The sequence below is a fragment of the Carcharodon carcharias genome (assembly GCF_017639515.1).
Source record: "Carcharodon carcharias isolate sCarCar2 chromosome 37 unlocalized genomic scaffold, sCarCar2.pri SUPER_37_unloc_2, whole genome shotgun sequence".
Lineage (NCBI taxonomy): Eukaryota > Metazoa > Chordata > Chondrichthyes > Lamniformes > Lamnidae > Carcharodon > Carcharodon carcharias.
This window is the reverse complement of record NW_024470767.1, coordinates 1,397,395-1,415,217: the sequence shown is the minus strand read 5'-3', so window position 1 is coordinate 1,415,217 and position 17,823 is coordinate 1,397,395. Positions and strand designations below refer to the sequence as shown.

At 63.3% G+C, this 17,823-nt stretch overlaps 1 protein-coding gene across 1 annotated transcript; it reads right to left on the bottom strand.

Moving 5' to 3' along the window:
* Positions 1-8,900: 8,900 nt before the first annotated feature.
* Positions 8,901-15,312, bottom strand: ints5 (integrator complex subunit 5). The gene is made up of 2 exons (XM_041181987.1): positions 15,099-15,312; positions 8,901-12,314 (listed from the first exon to the last, which is right to left on the bottom strand). The coding sequence occupies exons 1-2, from the start codon at positions 15,146-15,148 to the stop codon at positions 9,479-9,481; spliced, it is 2,886 nt and encodes a 961-aa protein (XP_041037921.1). The 5' UTR covers positions 15,149-15,312; the 3' UTR covers positions 8,901-9,478.
* Between the last annotated feature and the right edge of the window lie 2,511 nt (positions 15,313-17,823).

Sequence of the window (17,823 nt, the reverse complement as noted above, 5' to 3'; positions counted from 1 at the left end):
GGGGGGGGAAGGGTGAGGTGGAGTGGGGGGGAGGGTGAGGTGGAGTGGGGGGAGGGGGGAGGTGTAGTGGGGGGGAGGGGGAGGTGTAGTGGGGGGGAGGGGGGAGGTGTAGTGGGGGGGAGGGGGAGGTGGAGTGGGGGGGAGGGGGGAGGTGGAGTGGGGGGGAGGGGGGAGGTGGAGTTGGGGGGAGGGGTGAGGTAGAGTGGGGGGGAGGGGGGAGGTGCAGTGGGGGGGAGGGGGGAGGTGCAGTTGGGGGGAGGGGTGAGGTAGAGTGGGGGGGAGGGGTGAGGTGGAGTGGGGGGGAGGGGGGAGGTGGAGTGAGGGGGAGGGGGGAGGTGCAGTTGGGGGGAGGGGTGAGGTAGAGTGGGGGGGAGGGGTGAGGTGTAGTGGGGGGGGAGGGGGGAGGTGGAGTGAGGGGTGAGGGGTGAGGTGCAGTGGGGGGGAGGGGGGGTGGAGTGGGGGGGTGGGGGGAGGTGCAGTGGGGGGGAGGGGTGAGGTGCAGTGGGGGTGAGGGGTGAGGTGCAGTGGGGGGGAGGGGGGTGTGGAGTGGGGGGGAGGGGGAGGTGCAGTGGGGGGGAGGGGGGAGGTAGAGTGGGGGGGAGGGGGGAGGTAGAGTGGGGGGAGGGGTGAGGTGCAGTGGGGGGGAGGGGGGAGGTAGAGTGGGGGGAAGGGTGAGGTGCAGTGGGGGGAGGGGTGAGGTGCAGTGGGGGGGAGGGGTGAGGTGGAGTGGGGGGGGAGGGGTGAGGTGGAGTGGGGGGAGGGATGCGGTGGAGTGGGGGGAAGGGTGAGGTGCAGTGGGGGGGGAGGGGTGAGGTGGAGTGGGGGGGAGGGGTGAGGTGGAGTGGGGGGAGGGGTGCGGTGGAGTGGGGGGGAAGGGTGAGGTGCAGTGGGGGGAGGGGCGAGGTGTAGTGGGGGGGAGGGGGGAGGTGCAGTGAGGGGGGAAGGGTAAGGTGGAGTGGGGGGAGGTGGAGTGTGGGGGAGGGGTGAGGTGCAGTGGGGGGGAGGGGTGAGGTGCAGTGGGGGGGAGGGGGGGGTGGAGTGGGGGGGAGGGGGGAGGTGGAGTGTGGGGGAGGGGTGAGGTGGAGTGGGGGGGAGGGGTGCGGTGGAGTGGGGGGGAAGGGTGAGGTGCAGTGGGGGGAGGGGCGAGGTGTAGTGGGGGGGAGGGGGGGGTGGAGTGGGGGGGGAGGGGGGGTGGAGTGGGGGGGAGGGGTGAGGTGGAGTGGGGGGAGGGGTGCGGTGGAGTGGGGGGAAGGGTGAGGTGGAGTGGGGGGAGGTGGAGTGTGGGGGAGGGGTGAGGTGGAGTGGGGGGAGGGGTGAGGTGGAGTGGGGGGGAGGGGTGAGGTGCAGTGGGGGGGAGGGGGGAGGTGTAGTGGGGGGAGGGGGGAGGTGGAGTGGGGGGGAGGGGGAGGTGGAGTGGGGGGGAGGGATGAGGTGTAGTGGGGGGGAGGGGGGAGGTGGAGTGGGGGGGAGGGGGGAGGTGGAGTGGGGGGGAGGGGGGAGGTGCAGTGGGGGGGAGGGGGGAGGTGGAGTGGGGGGGGAAGGGTGAGGTGGAGTGGGGGGGGAAGGGTGAGGTGGAGTGGGGTGAGGTGGAGTGGGGGGAAGGGGTGAGGTGCAGTGGGGGAAGGGGTGAGGTGCAGTGGGGGGTAGGGGTGAGGTGGAGTGGGGTGAGGTGGAGTGGGGGGAAGGGGTGAGGTGGAGTGGGGGCGAGGGGTGAGGTGCAGTTGGGGGGAGGGGTGAGGTAGAGTGTGGGGGAGAGGTGAGGTGCAGTGGGAGGGAGGGGTGAGGTGGAGTGGGGGGTGAGGTGGAGTGGGGGGGAGGGGTGAGGTGCAGTGGGAGGGAGGGGTGAGGTGGAGTGGGGGGGAGGGGTGAGGTGCAGTGGGAGGGAGGGGTGAGGTGGAGTGGGGGGGAGGTGGAGTGGGGGGGAGGGGGGAGGTGCAGTGGGGGGGAGGGGTGAGGTGGAGTGGGGGGGGAGGGGGGAGGTGTAGTGGGGGGGAGGGGTGAGGTGCAGTGGGGGGGAGGGGGGAGGTGTAGTGGGGGGGAGGGGGAGGTGTAGTGGGGGGGAGGGGGGAGGTGGAGTGGGGGGGAGGGGGGAGGTGCAGTGGAGGGGAGGGGGGAGGTGGAGTGGGGGGGAGGGGGGAGGTGGAGTGGGGGGGAGGTGGAGTGGGGGGGGGAAGGGTGAGGTGGACTGGGGGGGAGGGGTGAGGTGGAGTGGGGGGGAGGGGTGAGGTGCAGTGGGGGGGAGGGGTGAGGTGGAGTGGGGGGGAGGGGTGAGGTGTAGTGGGGGGAGGGGTGAGGTGCAGTGGGGGGGAGGGGTGAGGTGCAGTGGGGGGGAGGGGGGAGGTGTAGTGGGGGGGAGGGGGGAGGTGCAGTGAGGGGGGAAGGGTGAGGTGGAGTGGGGGGAGGGGTGAGGTGGAGTGGGGGGGAGGGGTGAGGTGCAGTGGGGGGGAGGGGTGAGGTGTAGTGGGGGGGAGGGGGGAGGTGTAGTGGGGGGGAGGGGTGAGGTGTAGTGGGGGGGAGGGGGGAGGTGCAGTGAGGGGGGAAGGGTGAGGTGGAGTGGGGGGAGGGGTGAGGTGGAGTGGGGAGGAGGGGGGAGGTGGAGTGAGGGGGGAGGGGTGAGGTGGAGTGGAGGGAGGGGTGAGGTGGAGTGGAGGGAGGGGTGAGGTGGAGTGGAGGGAGGGGTGAGGTGGAGTGGGGAGGAGGGGGGAGGTGGAGTGGGGAGGAGGGGGGAGGTGGAGTGGAGGGAGGGGTCAGGTGGAGTGGGGTGAGGTGCAGTGGGGGGGAGGGGTGAGGTGGAGTGGGGGGGAGGGGGGAGGTAGAGTGGGGGGGAGGTGGAGTGAGGGGGGGGGAGGTAGAGTGGGGGGGAGGGGGGAGGTAGAGTGGGGGGGAGGGGGGAGGTGGAGTGAGGGGGGAAGGGTGAGGTGGAGTGGGGGGAGGGGTGAGGTGGAGTGGGGGGTGAGGCAGAGTTGGGGGGAGGGGTGAGGTGGAGTGGGGGGGAAGGGTGAGGTGGAGTGGGGGGGAAGGGTGAGGTGGAGTGGGGGGGAGGGGTGAGGTGGAGTGGGGGGTGAGGCAGAGTTGGGGGGAGGGGTGAGGTGGAGTGGGGGGGAAGGGTGAGGTGGAGTGGGGGGGAGGGGTGAGGTGGAGTGGGGGTGAGGTGGAGTGGGGGTGAGGTGCAGTGGGGGGGAGGGGGGAGGTGGAGTGGGGAGGAGGGGGGAGGTGGAGTGAGGGGGGAGGGGTGAGGTGGAGTGGAGGGAGGGGTGAGGTGGAGTGGAGGGAGGGGTGAGGTGGAGTGGGGAGGAGGGGGGAGGTGGAGTGAGGGGGGAGGGGTGAGGTGGAGTGGGGGGGAGGGGGGAGGTGGAGTGGGGGGGAGGGGGGAGGTAGAGTGGGGGGGAGGTGGAGTGGGGGGGAGGGGGGAGGTAGAGTGGGGGGGAGGGGGAGGTGTAGTGGGGGGGTGGGGGGAGGTGGAGTGAGGGGGGAAGGGTGACGTGCAGTGGGGGGGTGGGGGGAGGTGCAGTGGGGGGGTGGGGGGAGGTGCAGTTGGGGGGAGGGGTGAGGTAGAGTGGGGGGGAAGGGTGAGGTGCAGTGGGGGGGTGGGGGGAGGTGGAGTGGGGGGGAGGGGGGAGGTGGAGTGAGGGGTGAGGGGTGAGGTGCAGTGGGGGGGAGGGGGGAGGTGGAGTGAGGGGTGAGGGGTGAGGTGCAGTGGGGGGGAGGGGTGAGGTGCAGTGGGGGTGAGGGGTGAGGTGCAGTGGGGGGGAGGGGGGTGTGGAGTGGGGGGGAGGGGGGAGGTGCAGTGGGGGGGAGGGGGGAGGTGTAGTGGGGGGGAGGGGGGAGGTAGAGTGGGGGGGGAGGGGGGAGGTAGAGTGGGGGGAGGGGTGAGGTGCAGTGGGGGGAGGGGGGAGGTGTAGTGGGGGGGAGGGGGGAGGTAGAGTGGGGGGGGAGGGGGGAGGTAGAGTGGGGGGAGGGGTGAGGTGCAGTGGGGGGGAGGGGGGAGGTAGAGTGGGGGGGAGGGGTGAGGTGCAGTGGGGGGGAGGGGTGAGGTGGAGTGGGGGGGGAGGGGTGAGGTGGAGTGGGGGGAGGGGCGAGGTGTAGTGGGGGGGAGGGGGGAGGTGCAGTGAGGGGGGAGGGGTGAGGTGGAGTGGGGGGAGGTGGAGTGTGGGGGAGGGGTGAGGTGCAGTGGGGGGGAGGGGTGAGGTGCAGTGGGGGGGAGGGGGGGGTGGAGTGGGGGGGGAGGGGGGAGGTGGAGTGGGGGGAGGGGTGAGGTGGAGTGGGGGGTGAGGTGCAGTGGGGGGGAGGGGGGTGGAGTGGGGGGGAGGGGTGAGGTGCAGTGGGGGGGGAGGGGGGAGGTGGAGTGGGGGGAGAGGTGAGGTGTAGTGGGGGGGAGGGGGGAGGTGGAGTGGGGGGGAGGGGGGAGGTGTAGTGGGGGGGAGGGGGGAGGTGTAGTGGGGGGGAGGGGGAGGTGTAGTGGGGGGGAGGGGGAGGTGTAGTGGGGGGGAGGGGGAGGTGTAGTGGGGGGGAGGGGGGAGGTGTAGTGGGGGGGAGGGGGGAGGTGCAGTTGGGGGGAAGGGTGAGGTGGAGTGGGGGGGAGGGGGGAGGTGGAGTGGGGGGGAGGGGGGAGGTGTAGTGGGGGGGAGGGGGAGGTGTAGTGGGGGGGAGGGGGGAGGTGGAGTGGGGGGGAGGGGGGAGGTGCAGTTGGGGGGAGGGGTGAGGTAGAGTGGGGGGGAGGGGGGAGGTGCAGTGGGGGGGAGGGGGGAGGTGCAGTTGGGGGGAGGGGTGAGGTAGAGTGGGGGGGAGGGGTGAGGTGTAGTGGGGGGGAGGGGGGAGGTGGAGTGAGGGGGAGGGGGGAGGTGCAGTTGGGGGGAGGGGTGAGGTAGAGTGGGGGGGAGGGGTGAGGTGTAGTGGGGGGGAGGGGGGAGGTGGAGTGAGGGGTGAGGGGTGAGGTGCAGTGGGGGGGAGGGGGGGTGGAGTGGGGGGGTGGGGGGAGGTGCAGTGGGGGGGAGGGGTGAGGTGCAGTGGGGGTGAGGGGTGAGGTGCAGTGGGGGGGAGGGGGGTGTGGAGTGGGGGGGAGGGGGGAGGTGCAGTGGGGGGGAGGGGGGAGGTAGAGTGGGGGGGAGGGGGGAGGTAGAGTGGGGGGAGGGGTGAGGTGCAGTGGGGGGGAGGGGGAGGTAGAGTGGGGGGAAGGGTGAGGTGCAGTGGGGGGGAGGGGTGAGGTGCAGTGGGGGGGAGGGGTGAGGTGGAGTGGGGGGGGAGGGGTGAGGTGGAGTGGGGGGAGGGATGCGGTGGAGTGGGGGGGAAGGGTGAGGTGCAGTGGGGGGGGAGGGGTGAGGTGGAGTGGGGGGGGAGGGGTGAGGTGGAGTGTGGGGGAGGGGTGAGGTGCAGTGGGGGGGAGGGGTGAGGTGCAGTGGGGGGGAGGGGGGGTGGAGTGGGGGGGGAGGGGGGAGGTGGAGTGTGGGGGAGGGGTGAGGTGGAGTGGGGGGGAGGGGTGCGGTGGAGTGGGGGGGAAGGGTGAGGTGCAGTGGGGGGAGGGGCGAGGTGTAGTGGGGGGGAGGGGGGAGGTAGAGTGGGGGGGAGGGGGGAGGTAGAGTGGGGGGAGGGGTGAGGTGCAGTGGGGGGAGGGGGGAGGTAGAGTGGGGGGGAGGGGGGGGTGGAGTGGGGGGGGAGGGGTGAGGTGGAGTGGGGGGGAGGGGGGGGTGGAGTGGGGGGGGAGGGGTGAGGTGGAGTGGGGGGAGGGATGCGGTGGAGTGGGGGGGAAGGGTGAGGTGGAGTGGGGGGAGGTGGAGTGTGGGGGAGGGGTGAGGTGGAGTGGGGGGAGGGGTGAGGTGGAGTGGGGGGGAGGGGTGAGGTGCAGTGGGGGGGAGGGGGGAGGTGTAGTGGGGGGGAGGGGGGAGGTGGAGTGGGGGGGAGGGGGAGGTGGAGTGGGGGGGAGGGATGAGGTGTAGTGGGGGGGAGGGGGGAGGTGGAGTGGGGGGGAGGGGGGAGGTGGAGTGGGGGGGAGGGGGGAGGTGCAGTGGGGGGGAGGTGTAGTGGGGGGGAGGTGGAGTGGGGGGGAGGTGGAGTGGGGGGGGAAGGGTGAGGTGGAGTGGGGGGGGAAGGGTGAGGTGGAGTGGGGTGAGGTGGAGTGGGGGGAAGGGGTGAGGTGCAGTGGGGGGAAGGGGTGAGGTGCAGTGGGGGGTAGGGGTGAGGTGGAGTGGGGTGAGGTGGAGTGGGGGCGAGGGGTGAGGTGCAGTTGGGGGGAGGGGTGAGGTAGAGTGTGGGGGAGAGGTGAGGTGCAGTGGGGGGTGAGGTGGAGTGGGGGGGAGGGGTGAGGTGCAGTGGGAGGGAGGGGTGAGGTGGAGTGGGGGGGAGGGGTGAGGTGCAGTGGGAGGGAGGGGTGAGGTGGAGTGGGGGGGAGGGGTGAGGTGGAGTGGGGTGAGGTGCAATGGGGGGAGGGGGGAGGTGTAGTGGGGGGGAGAGGTGAGGTGCAGTGGGGGGGAGGGGTGTGGTGCAGTGGGGGGGGGGGGTGGAGTGGGGGGGGAGGGGGGGGGTGGAGTGGGGTGAGGTGGAGTGGGGGGGGAGGGGGGAGGTGGAGTGGGGGGGAGGGGTGAGGTGGAGTGGGGGGGGAGGGGGGAGGTGTAGTGGGGGGGGAAGGGTGAGGTGGAGTGGGGGGGAGGTGTGAGGTGGAGTGGGGGGGAGGGGGGAGGTGGAGTGGGGGGGAGGGGGGAGGTGTAGTGGGGGGGAGGGGGGAGGTGTAGTGGGGGGGAGGGGTGAGGTGTAGTGGGGGGGGAAGGGGGAGGTGGAGTGGGGGGGAGGGGTGAGGTGGAGTGGGGGGGAGGGGGGAGGTGGAGTGGGGGGGAGGGGGGAGGTGCAGTGGGGGGGAGGGGTGAGGTGGAGTGGGGGGGGAAGGGTGAGGTGGAGTGGGGGGGAGGGGTGAGGTGGAGTGGGGTGAGGTGCAGTGGGGGGGAGGGTTGAGGTGGAGTGGGGGGGAAGGGTGAGGTGGAGTGGGGGGGAGGGGTGAGGTGGAGTGGGGTGAGGTGCAGTGGGGGGTAGGGGTGAGGTGGAGTGGGGTGAGGTGGAGTGGGGGCGAGGGGTGAGGTGCAGTTGGGGGGAGGGGTGAGGTGCAGTGGGGGGGAGGGGGGGGTGGAGTGGGGGGGGGAGGTGGAGTGGGGGGGAGGGGGGGTGGAGTGGGGGGGGAGGGGTGAGGTGCAGTGGGGGGGAGGGGTGAGGTGCAGTGGGGGGGAGGGGTGAGGTGCAGTGGGGGGGAGGGGTGAGGTGCAGTGGGGGGGAGGGGTGAGGTGCAGTGGGGGGGAGGGGTGAGGTGGAGTGGGGGGTGAGGTGCAGTGGGGGGGAAGGGGGAGGTGGAGTGGGGGGGAGGGGTGAGGTGCAGTGGGGGGGAGGGGTGAGGTGGAGTGGGGGGGAGGGGTGAGGTGCAGTGGGGGGGAGGGCTGAGGTGGAGTGGGGGGGAGGGGTGAGGTGGAGTGGGGGGGAGGGGTGAGGTGCAGTGGGGGGGAGGGGTGAGGTGGAGTGGGGGGTGAGGTGCAGTGGGGGGGAGGGGTGAGGTGCAGTGGGGGGTGAGGCGGAGTGGGGGCGAGGGGTGAGGTGCAGTTGGGGGGAGGGGTGAGGTAGAGTGTGGGGGAGGGGTGAGGTAGAGTGGGGGGGAGGGGTGAGGTGCAGTGGGGGGGAGGGGTGAGGTGGAGTGGGGAGTGAGGTGGAGTGGGGCGGAGGGGGGAGGTAGAGTGGGGGGGAGGGGTGAGGTGCAGTGGGGGGAGAGGTGAGGTGCAGTGTGGGGGAGGGGGGAGGTAGAGTGGGGGGGAGGGGTGAGGTGGAGTGGGGGGAGAGGTGAGGTGGAGTGGGGGGTGAGGTGGAGTGGGGGGAGAGGTGAGGTGGAGTGGAGGGAGGGGTGAGGTGGAGTGGGGGGTGAGGTGGAGTGGGGGGAGAGGTGAGGTGCAGTGGGGGGTAGGGGGGAGGTGCAGTGGGGGGGAGGGGGGAGGTGCAGTGGGGGGGAGGGGCGAGGTGTAGTGGGGGGGAGGGGGGAGGTGGAGTGGGGGGGGAAGGGTGAGGTGGAGTGGGGGGGGAGGGGTGAGGTGGAGTGGGGTGAGGTGCAGTGGGGGGTAGGGGTGAGGTGGAGTGGGGTGAGGTGGAGTGGGGGGGGAGGGGTGAGGTGGAGTGGGGGGGGAAGGGTGAGGTGGAGTGGGGGGAGGGGTGAGGTGGTGTGGGGTGAGGTGGAGTGAGGGGTTAGCTAGTGTCGAGGACAGTGAGTCCCTGTGCATAGCCCACCTGTACACTCTCCAGCAGGACAACAGCCACGAACAGGAACCTCTCTAAACCGGGGGGAGGGGAGGTGCTGAGGTCAATTGTGGCCCTCAGCACTGACTGAACCCGAATCGTTCCTGTTTCTGGAGGTGATGCACTGATCCCACATCTCATCATTCAGGTTTTCAGAACAAAAGATAGAGGATCCGGAGGCCATTCGGCCCCTCAAGCCTGTTCCACCATTCGATAAGATCAAGGCTGATCTTCCAGCTCATCTCGCTGCCCACAACGATCCCCACTTCCCTCCATTTCCCTATTCCCCGGAAATCCATCCAGTTCAGTTTTGAATACACTCAATGGCCGGGACAAAGAATTTTAACGACTCACAACACTGAGCGAAGAGATTTCTCACCGACTGACCGACGTGCAGGACTGCATGGTCTTCCAGGAGGGAGACAGTTCAGATAGAATACTCAAGACAAGCAGAACAATTATTTATTTCAATTCGCAATCTTCTTTTTTCAAAAACTCAAATGGGGACAATTTACAAAAGAGAAAGTTTCATATTCACAAGGTCTCTCATTATTACTCGCCAGAGTAATTGGGCCATGGGGGTGGGGGTGGGGGTGGGGGTGTCGGGAAGGTGGGGGTTGGGGGTGGTTGGGGAGGGGGTGGGGTTTGGGGGGGGGGGTGGGGCTTCACACCAAAGGCCGACCCTGTCTTGGCTGCCGGCCATAAGGTCAGCATTTCCCTACGTGTAGGGAGAAAGCCACTGGAAACAGATCGGGGATCTGGACCAGCCCAAAGGAGGAATCTTGTTCATTGGCAGCACCTCAGCTGTCACCACAACCCATTAAACCTGGCACCTTCAGCGTTGTGCGGAGCAACTATTGACACCGGCGACTCGTAGAGTGAGGACAAATAATAATTATTTTTTTTAAAATCGCAACCGTGGCATCGAAACAGGAGTCTCCAGCGGACCAGAGGAGCCAGAATGTTACCGCTCCCGGACTGTTAAGCCAACGCGCCCTTCAAGCGTCCACCTCTTCGGCTCCACTAACTTTGCCTCGGGAAAGATCAGTGCTTTAAGGGACAGACGGTTCGGAAGGTAGGCCAATCGGATTTGGATGCGGCGGACACCGTTGGGTGATCAGCTTTGGAGACTGTCAGGTGAGTTTTAGTCTCTTCTGTTAAAACAGTTAAACCCCCCTCACGCTGAGACTGCAGAGTGAAAGGCATAAAGCTCGATCCCCGGTCAGACCTGAAAGCGGCCACACAAATGTCCCAGGTGGTCAATGTTCTTGTGCAGGATGCTGTGGAGGACATTCAGGTACTTGCTGATGTCGCCATCCCGTGAGAAGTCCCGGTAGAACTGGCCCTGCTCGGGGTCAAAGGTGAATTTCTGGGGCAGGGGGCCATTGTCTTTCATGTAGTCCCAGATGCTGAGAAGCAGGAGATGGACCTCAAAGGGAGTGAGCAGGTGGAAGATCTCGTGCATGTTGCTCAGCACGGGTGGCAGGAGCTGACCCTCCCCCATGCAGGAGACCAGGCTGCAGGACGCCTGTAGCTGCCAGGGGGAGCTGGTGGTCAGGGAGTGGCGCGAGGCCTCCCAGTGGGCCATGAGGGTGGCCAGGAGCCCCCGAAGGAGCACCGAGCAGTAACAGAGAGCGGGTCGGCCCAGGGCCACCAACTGGAGCAGCAGGAAGAGCAGGGGGTTTTCCTCGAAGCGGTTCTGGATCTGGAGGTCTCGCTCCACGGTGTTGCGGGTGTGATCTTCCGGCGGCCAGGCCAGCTCGCTGTTGGTGACATCGGGGCACAGACCCTCCACCAGCGCCACGGCCACAGCCTTGGCCGCTTCGGGGTTGATGGGCGGCGGCCCCTGCCGGGTCAGGCTGGGGTCAGGCTGGGCCAGGGGCCGGCCGCCGCTGCCACACCTCACCACCAGGCTCAGCAGCTGGTACAGGTTGTGCGCCGCCTCCTGGGGTCCGGGCGCGGTGACGGTGGAGGCCGGTTTCAGCCCCCGGCCGATCACGCCGGCGTGGAACACGGCCCAGACGCTGCCGCCAAAGTTGACGGCCGTGCCAAACTTGCGGTTGACGTCGAGCAAGGAGTCGCCGGCGCCGGCGGGGGGAGCGCCCGGCGCCCACGCCACCCCCGGCGCCCGCCCGCCGAACAGCCCGGCGCTGCCACCGTGCGTGGCGGACCTGACCAGCTGCTGGAGGACGGCGCGGAGAGCGGCCGGGGACACGGCGCTCAGGCGGGTCAGCAGGCGGGCGCAGTCCGAAGCCGCAGCCTCCCGGCCGCGCCGCAGCGCCAGCAGGAACTGCCCGACGGCCGAGCGCACCAAGCCGGCCAGCTGGGCCGGGCTCAGGGCCGGCGGCAGGGGGACGGCCGAGAGGAGCAGGGCCGCGGCCTCCGAGACCTGGGGGTCGGAGTGCGGCAGGAGCTGGCCCAGGTCCCGGACGTGCCAGGACAGAGCCTCGGCCAGCCGGGCGCCGATGGGGGAGGGCACCTCTTCCTCCGGCCCCTCCCACTGCACCAGGGTGGCCAGGTTGACCATCAGGCGGGCGGCCTGGGCCTCGGGGAGGCTGGACGAGTGCAGGCGGGTCACACACCGCCTGATGGTGGCCGGCAGCAGCCCTGGCATAGAGGCAGCCAGACCCCCGTACAGCTGGACAGCCAGTGCCAGCTCCTCGGGGGAAGAGGCCAAGGCCAGCAGGTGGCACAGGGACTCGGTGGCGCAGCTCTGCCCGCAGTAGACGGAGAGAAGGCCCAGCAGCTGGTGCTGCCACAGGTGGCGTTTGCGCTCGAGCCTCAGGGTCTCCACGCACAGGTCCCTCACCCTCCCCTTCAACTCGTCGAAGAAGGGAATAGCCCGGGGCTGGGGCTCGCTCAGGCTGGCTGAGGGCCTGTTGTACACCAGCTTCTGCAGGTTGAGCAGGAGCAGCTGGATGATGCGGTGACAGGCTTCCCTCACACTGTCCCGCACGGCCAGCCCCGGGGTGGTGATGACCGAGGCCGGCATGGCCGTGTTGACCAGGAACTGCAGGATGCGGTAGGCCCCGGGGCCTGTCTGACAGATCAGGTGGACCACCAGCCCCACCAGGTTCTCCGTGTCGTCCCGGCTCAGTCCGGCAAAGTGCTGGTGGAGCTGGTCCAGGACGGGGGGCTTGAGGGAGTCGATGAGCTCCCCCGAGACGGTGCTGAGCAGCATGGGGGACATGGCGGCCAGCTGCAGCAGGAAGGGGACGGTCGCGTGCTGCTGGGGGTCCCGGGGAGAGCCCAGACTCTCGTGGAACATCAGCAGCAGCTCCTGCTTGATGCTGTCCGAGTGGCGAGTGGCCAAGTGCCCCAGGATACCCACCACCGAGGCCACTTTGGGCACACGCTTGTCCGCCAAGGAGGGGAAGAGGGGGTCCACCACCGAGGAGGCCCCGTGCATGCAGAAATCCTTCAGGCCGCAGGACAGGACCCGGCTGATGATGGTGTTGGGGAACGAGGAGCCGATGTGGGCCACCACCCAGTCAAAGTGGGGCGAGTGCTGGACGGAGGTGTCCAGCAGGGCGTCGACACAAGCGTCAGGGCAGCTGCTGATCATGGAGGACAGGCACTGCACGTAGATCTCCATCAGGACCCGGGTTGCTTTGCAGGACATCCAGAGCTGGAGCAGCTCGTTGAGGCTGCTGGCGTGAGGGACTTGGTGCCGTCCGGAGTACTTGCTGCTGAGCTGACCCATCAGGTCGATGGACCAGGCGGAGACCAGGGGAGCCCAGGCCTCGGGGTTCGAGTGCACAAACTCTGACAGGACGCTCTGGATCTCCTGGGTCACATCGTCCAGTCCAGGCCGTCCCAGGGGTCCCAGACCACCGCCCACTCCACCGCCTCCCTCGTGGTTAAGATCCAGGATGTAGCCACTGACATATTCGTCAAAGACTCCGCGCAGATGCTCCAGGACAGCTCCCCGGGCTGGGGGCAGGTTCCGCAGCAGTAGGATCCCACACCGAGCGTGATCCTTCACTGTCAGTTTGTGGCCGTGCACAGGGTCAATTCCAGTGAGAAAGGCCTTCATCTCTTGCAGCAGCTCCTGGGAACTGGAAGGAAGAAGGGAACAGAAGAGAAATTAGCACCGTGAAATCACACAGCAACCAGAGGAGGCCATTCAGCCCATCATTCCCGTGCTGGCTCTTTGAAAGATCTATCCAATCAGTCCCACTCCCCCCGCCGCTCTCTCCCCAACAGTCCTGTAAATTTCTCCTTTTCGAGTATTAATCCAATTCCCCCCTTTTGAAAGTTCCTATTGAATTTGCTTCCACCGCCCTTTCAGGCAGCGCCTTCCAGATCACAACAACTCGCTGTGTAAAAAAAAATTCTCCTCATCTGCCCCTCTGGCTCTATTACCGATTCTCTTCAATCTGTGTCCCTCTGGTTACCGACCCTCCTGCCACTGGGAACACTTTCTCCTCATTCACTCTATCCACACCTCTCCTGATTTTGAACGCCTCGATTGAGGGATAGGAAGCCAAGAGTAATGGTTAATGGACATTTTTCAGGCTGGAAGGAGGAGTTGGTTTTGGGACTCTTGCTCTTCCTGATATATATAAATGATCTAGATCTTGGTGTGCAGGGGACAATTTCAAAGTTTGCAGATGACACAAAACTTAGGAGAATTTGTAAACTGTGAGGAGGACAGTGTAGAACTTCAAAAGGACATTGACACATTGGTGGGGTGGGCAGATAGGTGGCAGATGAAGTTCAATGTGGAGAAGTGTGAGGTGATACACTTTGGTACAAAGAACATAGGGAGACAATATAAAATAAAGGATACTATTCTAAAGGGTGTGCAGGAGCAGAGAGACCTGGGCGTATATGTACATAACTCATTAAAGGTGGCAGGGCAGGACAGATAGAGATGCTGTTTCTAAAGCAAATGGTATTCTAGGCTTCGTTAATAGGGGCTTAGAGTACAAGAGCAAGGGGGTTATAATGAACTTATATAAGACACTGGTTAGACCTCAGCTGGAATATTGTGTACAGTTCTGGGCACCACACTATAAGAAGGATGTGAACGCATTGGCGAGAGTGCAGAAGAGGTTTATAAGAATGGTTCCAAGGGTGAGACATTCAGTTATGAGGAAAGATTGGAGAAGTTGGGACTGTTTTCCTTGGCAAGGAGAAGGCTGAGAGGGGACTTGCTAGAAGTTTTCAAAATCACGAGGGGTTTGGACAGAGTTGATAGGGAAAAACCATTCCCGCTCGTAAATGGATCGAGAACCAGAGGGCACAGTTTTAAAGTGTTTTGCAAAAGAAGCAAATGTGAGATGAGAAAAAACTTTTTCACACAGCGAATAGTTAGGGTTAGAGTTTGGAATGCACTGCCTGGAAGTGTAGTGGAGGCAGGTTCAATTGAGGCATTCAAGAGGGCACTGGATGATTATTTAAATAGAAACAATGTGCAAGGGCACAGGGAAAAGACAGGAGGTTGGTACTAAGCTAAAATGCTCAGAGAGCCTGTGCAGACATGATGGGCTGAATGGCCTCCTTCTATAGCATAACAATTCTGTGATTCTGTAACTCTCCCCCTTAACCTTCACTTTTCTAAGGAGAACAGTCCCAGCTTCTCCAGTCTCGCACATGGACTGAAGTGCCTCATCCCTGGGAACATTATAGTAAATCTCCTCCGCAACCTGTCCGGGGCCTAGACATCTTTCCCAAAGTCTAGGGCGCAGAATGGGACATGATCCTCCAGCTGGGGCCTAACCTGTGTTTATAAATGTTCAGCTCCAGTTTTGTTGCTTTCGCACTGTGCATCTCTGTTTATAAAGCCCAGTTTGCAAACTATGCTTTCATTTCAAACAGCTTTCCTATTTAATTACAAACAAATCCATGTTTTGTCAAATCATTGGCTCAGTGTGTAGCTCTCCCTCTCGCTCATCTCAGTCAGAAAGTTGTGGATTCGAGCTCCAGTCCAGAGGATTGAGCCCAAAACCCAGGTTCAAATTCTGAAAGCAGGACTGAGGGTGCACTACACTGTCAGAGGCTCAGTATTGATGGAGTGCCGAGCTGTCGGAGGGTCAGTGCTGAGGGAGCGCCGCACTGTTGGAGGGTCAGTACTGAGGGAGCGCCGCACTGTCGGAGGGTCAGTGCTGAGGGAGTGCCGCACTGTCGGAGGGTCAGTGCTGAGGGAGCGCCGCACTGTCGGAGGGTCAGTACTGAGGGAGCGCCGCACTGTCGGAGGGTCAGTACTGAGGGAGCGCCGCACTGTTGGAGGGTCAGTACTGAGGGAGAGCCACACTGTTGGAGGGTCAGTGCTGAGGGAGTGCCACACTGTCGGAGGGTCAGTACCGGTTTCTAGGCTCAATGTAATAGCATTGAAACACAGTTCAGGCTGGATTCCCTGGTGGGTGGAGACTGACCTTGCCAATGTTGCCCACATTATGTGAATTAAATAAAAAGTGACTGTGAGAAGGAACTGGGCTAATTTCTTCCCTCTCTCACCCGTTGTCATGCTGGGTTGGGGTAAAGAGCAGAGAGGGAGCCAGTCACGATTCTAGTTTAACACGGTGGGTTAAAGGTGGAGCAGGTGTAGAGGTTGGGGGTTGGAGGTGACAGTGGTGTGTGGCCAGCGTGCAGAGACATTTGGCCCCTGTTTTCACACCTTCAGTAAACGTTCAACTTCTCAGTCCACAGTTACAATGGGAAATTTCCATGTAAACAAGTAACACTACAATTTTGAACTCCCGCCAGGGACGGCGCTGCAGTGAGTTTTCCCGCTGCCGGTACCCTGGGCGCCACGCATGCGCTGCGACCGACAGCCCGCCCCTCCCCGATACGCACGCGCAATCCCGGTCCCGGCAGCGGCGCATGCGCGGACTCGCCTAATCCCGGCTCGGTGGCTCGCGTTTCCCTCCATCGCTGTCGCCGCCATTACCGCCGGCTCCGGGGGAATCAGACACACCAGGGCGAAGGGAGTGGGAGAGACGGGCCGAGCCCAGGGACAGCTCCCGGCGCTCAGCCTCCGCCAGCGGCCGCCGCTCGCTCAATCGATCGGAGAGGCCGCGGAGAGCGGCCGGAACCCGCGCCCTCACCCACTTCCGGGAGAGGGTAGGTGTCACCTTCCAAATGCTCCGGCTGGAAAACCCCGGTCCCCGGCCCGAGTTCCGGATGTAAAGAGCCCCTGAGCTGAGTTCAGATTATTAAAATTTAAAAAGCCAGAGGGAGTTTCCCAAGTGGGAAAAGGTTTTAATTTGAATTTAAAATTTTCATTTTAGCCTTAACTTTAAAGTATTAATTTTAAATCAATGCATTACCTGAAAGGGTAATGGAAACTGAACCAATTATAGTTTTAAACATGATAATTGGATGCAATAATTTGCATTTATCTAGCGCCTTCGATGTGGTTAAAAAGTCCCCAAGTCAGGAGCGATTATTACATTGAGAACCTGACATCGAACCACATTAGGAAAGGCCACTGAAAGCCTGAATCAAGATGTAGGATAAAAGCCTGTCTTAAAGGATATTCCTTGTTCCAGTCCTACTCCGCCCCCCTCCTCCTATGACTCTTTCTCCGGTACATCGATGACTGTATCGGTGCTGCTTCATGCTCTCGTCTGGACCTGGAAAAACTTATTGATTTTCTGACGTTTTCCTTCCCTTCCTTGATCTCTCTGTCTCAATCTCTGGTGATAGACTGTCCACCAATATCCATTACAAACCTACCGACTCCCACAGTTACCTCGACTACAGCTCCTCACACCCCGCTTCCTGTAAGGACTCCATCCCATTCTCTCAGTTCCTTCGCCTCCGTCGCATCTGTTCTGATGATGCTACCTTCAAAAACAGTTCCTCTGACATGTCCTCCTCCTTCCTTAACCGAGGTTTTCCACCCACGGTCGTTGACAGGGCCCTCAACCGTGTCCGGCCCATCTCCCGCGCATCCGCCCTCACGCCTTCTCCTCCCTCTCAGAAACATGATAGGATCTCCCTTGTCCTCACTTATCACCCCACCAGCCTCCGCATTCAAAGGATCATCCTCCGCCATTTCCGCCAACTCCAGCATGATGCCTCCAACAATCACATCTTCCCTTCACCCCCCCTATCGGCATTCCGTAGGGATCTCTCCCTCCGGGACACCCTGGTCCACTCCTCCATCACCCCCTACTCCTCAACTCCCTCCTATGGCACCACCCCATGCCCACACAAAAGATGTAACACCTGCCCCTTCACTTCCTCTCTCCTCACCGTCCAAGGGCCCAAACACTCCTTTCAAGTGAAGCAGCATTTCACTTGCATTTCCCCCAACTTAGTCTACTGCATTCGTTGCTCCCAATGCAGTTTCCTCTACATTGGAGAGACCAAACGCAGACTGGGTGACCGCTTTGCAGAACACCTGCGGTCTGTCCGCAAGAATGACCCAAACCTCCCTGTCGCTTGCCATTTTAACACTCCACCCTGCTCTCTTGCCCACATGTCTGTCCTTGGCTTGCTGCATTGTTCCAGTAAAGCCCAACGCAAACTGGAGGAACAACACCTCATCTTCCGACTAGGCACTTCACAGCCTTCCGGACTGAATATTGAATTCAACAACTTTAGATCTTGAACTCCCTCCTCCATCCCCACCCCCTTTTTAATCCAATTTTTATTTATGTATTTTTACTTTAATTTTATTTTAGTTTTCTTTTATTCTTTCATTTCTTCTTATTTTTAAAAAACCCTTCCCCACCCCCACACCCCACTCCCTCCCCCTCTCCCCTCCTCCCTCCCCCTCCCTCTCCCTCCCCCCTCCCCCCTCCATCCCCCCTCTCCTCGCCCCCTCCTCCCCACTCCCCCCCCAGACCATCTGTCGTTTGATTTTGATGTTTTGCTGTCATGAGTGCTGACCCTTGTTCTGCTATTACCAGGGGAGCTGGGGGGAGGAGATAGTGTTGCCACTAGGTTGGTATTCCAGAGATCCAGGGTAATGCTCTGGGCACCCGGGTTCGAATCTCACCCCAGCAGATGGAATTTAAGTTCAATAAAAATTTGGATTTAATTGAAACCATTGTCAATTGTTGTAAAAACCCGTCTGGGTCACTAATGTCCCTTTGGGAAGGGAATCTGCCCTCCTTACCCGGTCTGGCCTACATGTGACTCCAGACCCACAGCAACGTGGTTGACTCTCTGAAAAACACTCAGTTCTCAAGGGGCAATTAGGGATGGGCAGTAAATGCTGGCCCAGCCAGCGACACCCACATCCCAAGAATGAATAATTTTTTTTTAAAATCTTTCTATCTTACCTTTCTGCCACTATCAGCACCTTCTTTAGTCTTTAACACTACCACTAACGCTCCCTTTGTCTAGTGTCCGTGACCTCTTTGTCAAACTCACTTTAGCTGTCACCTGCTCCTTCTCCCTTAAACAATATAAAATCCATCACATTTCTATTTCTCATGAGCTCTGAAGAGTCACACGGACTCTAAACGTTAACTCTGTTTCTCTCACTGCAGATACTGCCAGACCCGCTGAGTTTCTCCAGCATTTTCTGTTTTTGTTTCAGATTTCCAGCAGCCGCAGTATTTTGCTTTTGTCTTAAAGGACCACCTCAGATGTCCCAGAGCGCATTTC

Excerpts from the sequence above, each read along its gene's own strand:
- ints5 (XM_041181987.1), bottom strand. The coding sequence starts at position 15,148 with ATGGCGGCGACAGCGATGGAGGGAAACGCGAGCCACCGAGCCGGGATT. Across the intron at positions 12,315-15,098 it reads AGCCACCGAGCCGGGATTAG|TTCCCAGGAGCTGCTGCAAG; the intron begins GCGAGTCCGCGC and ends TCTTCCTTCCAG.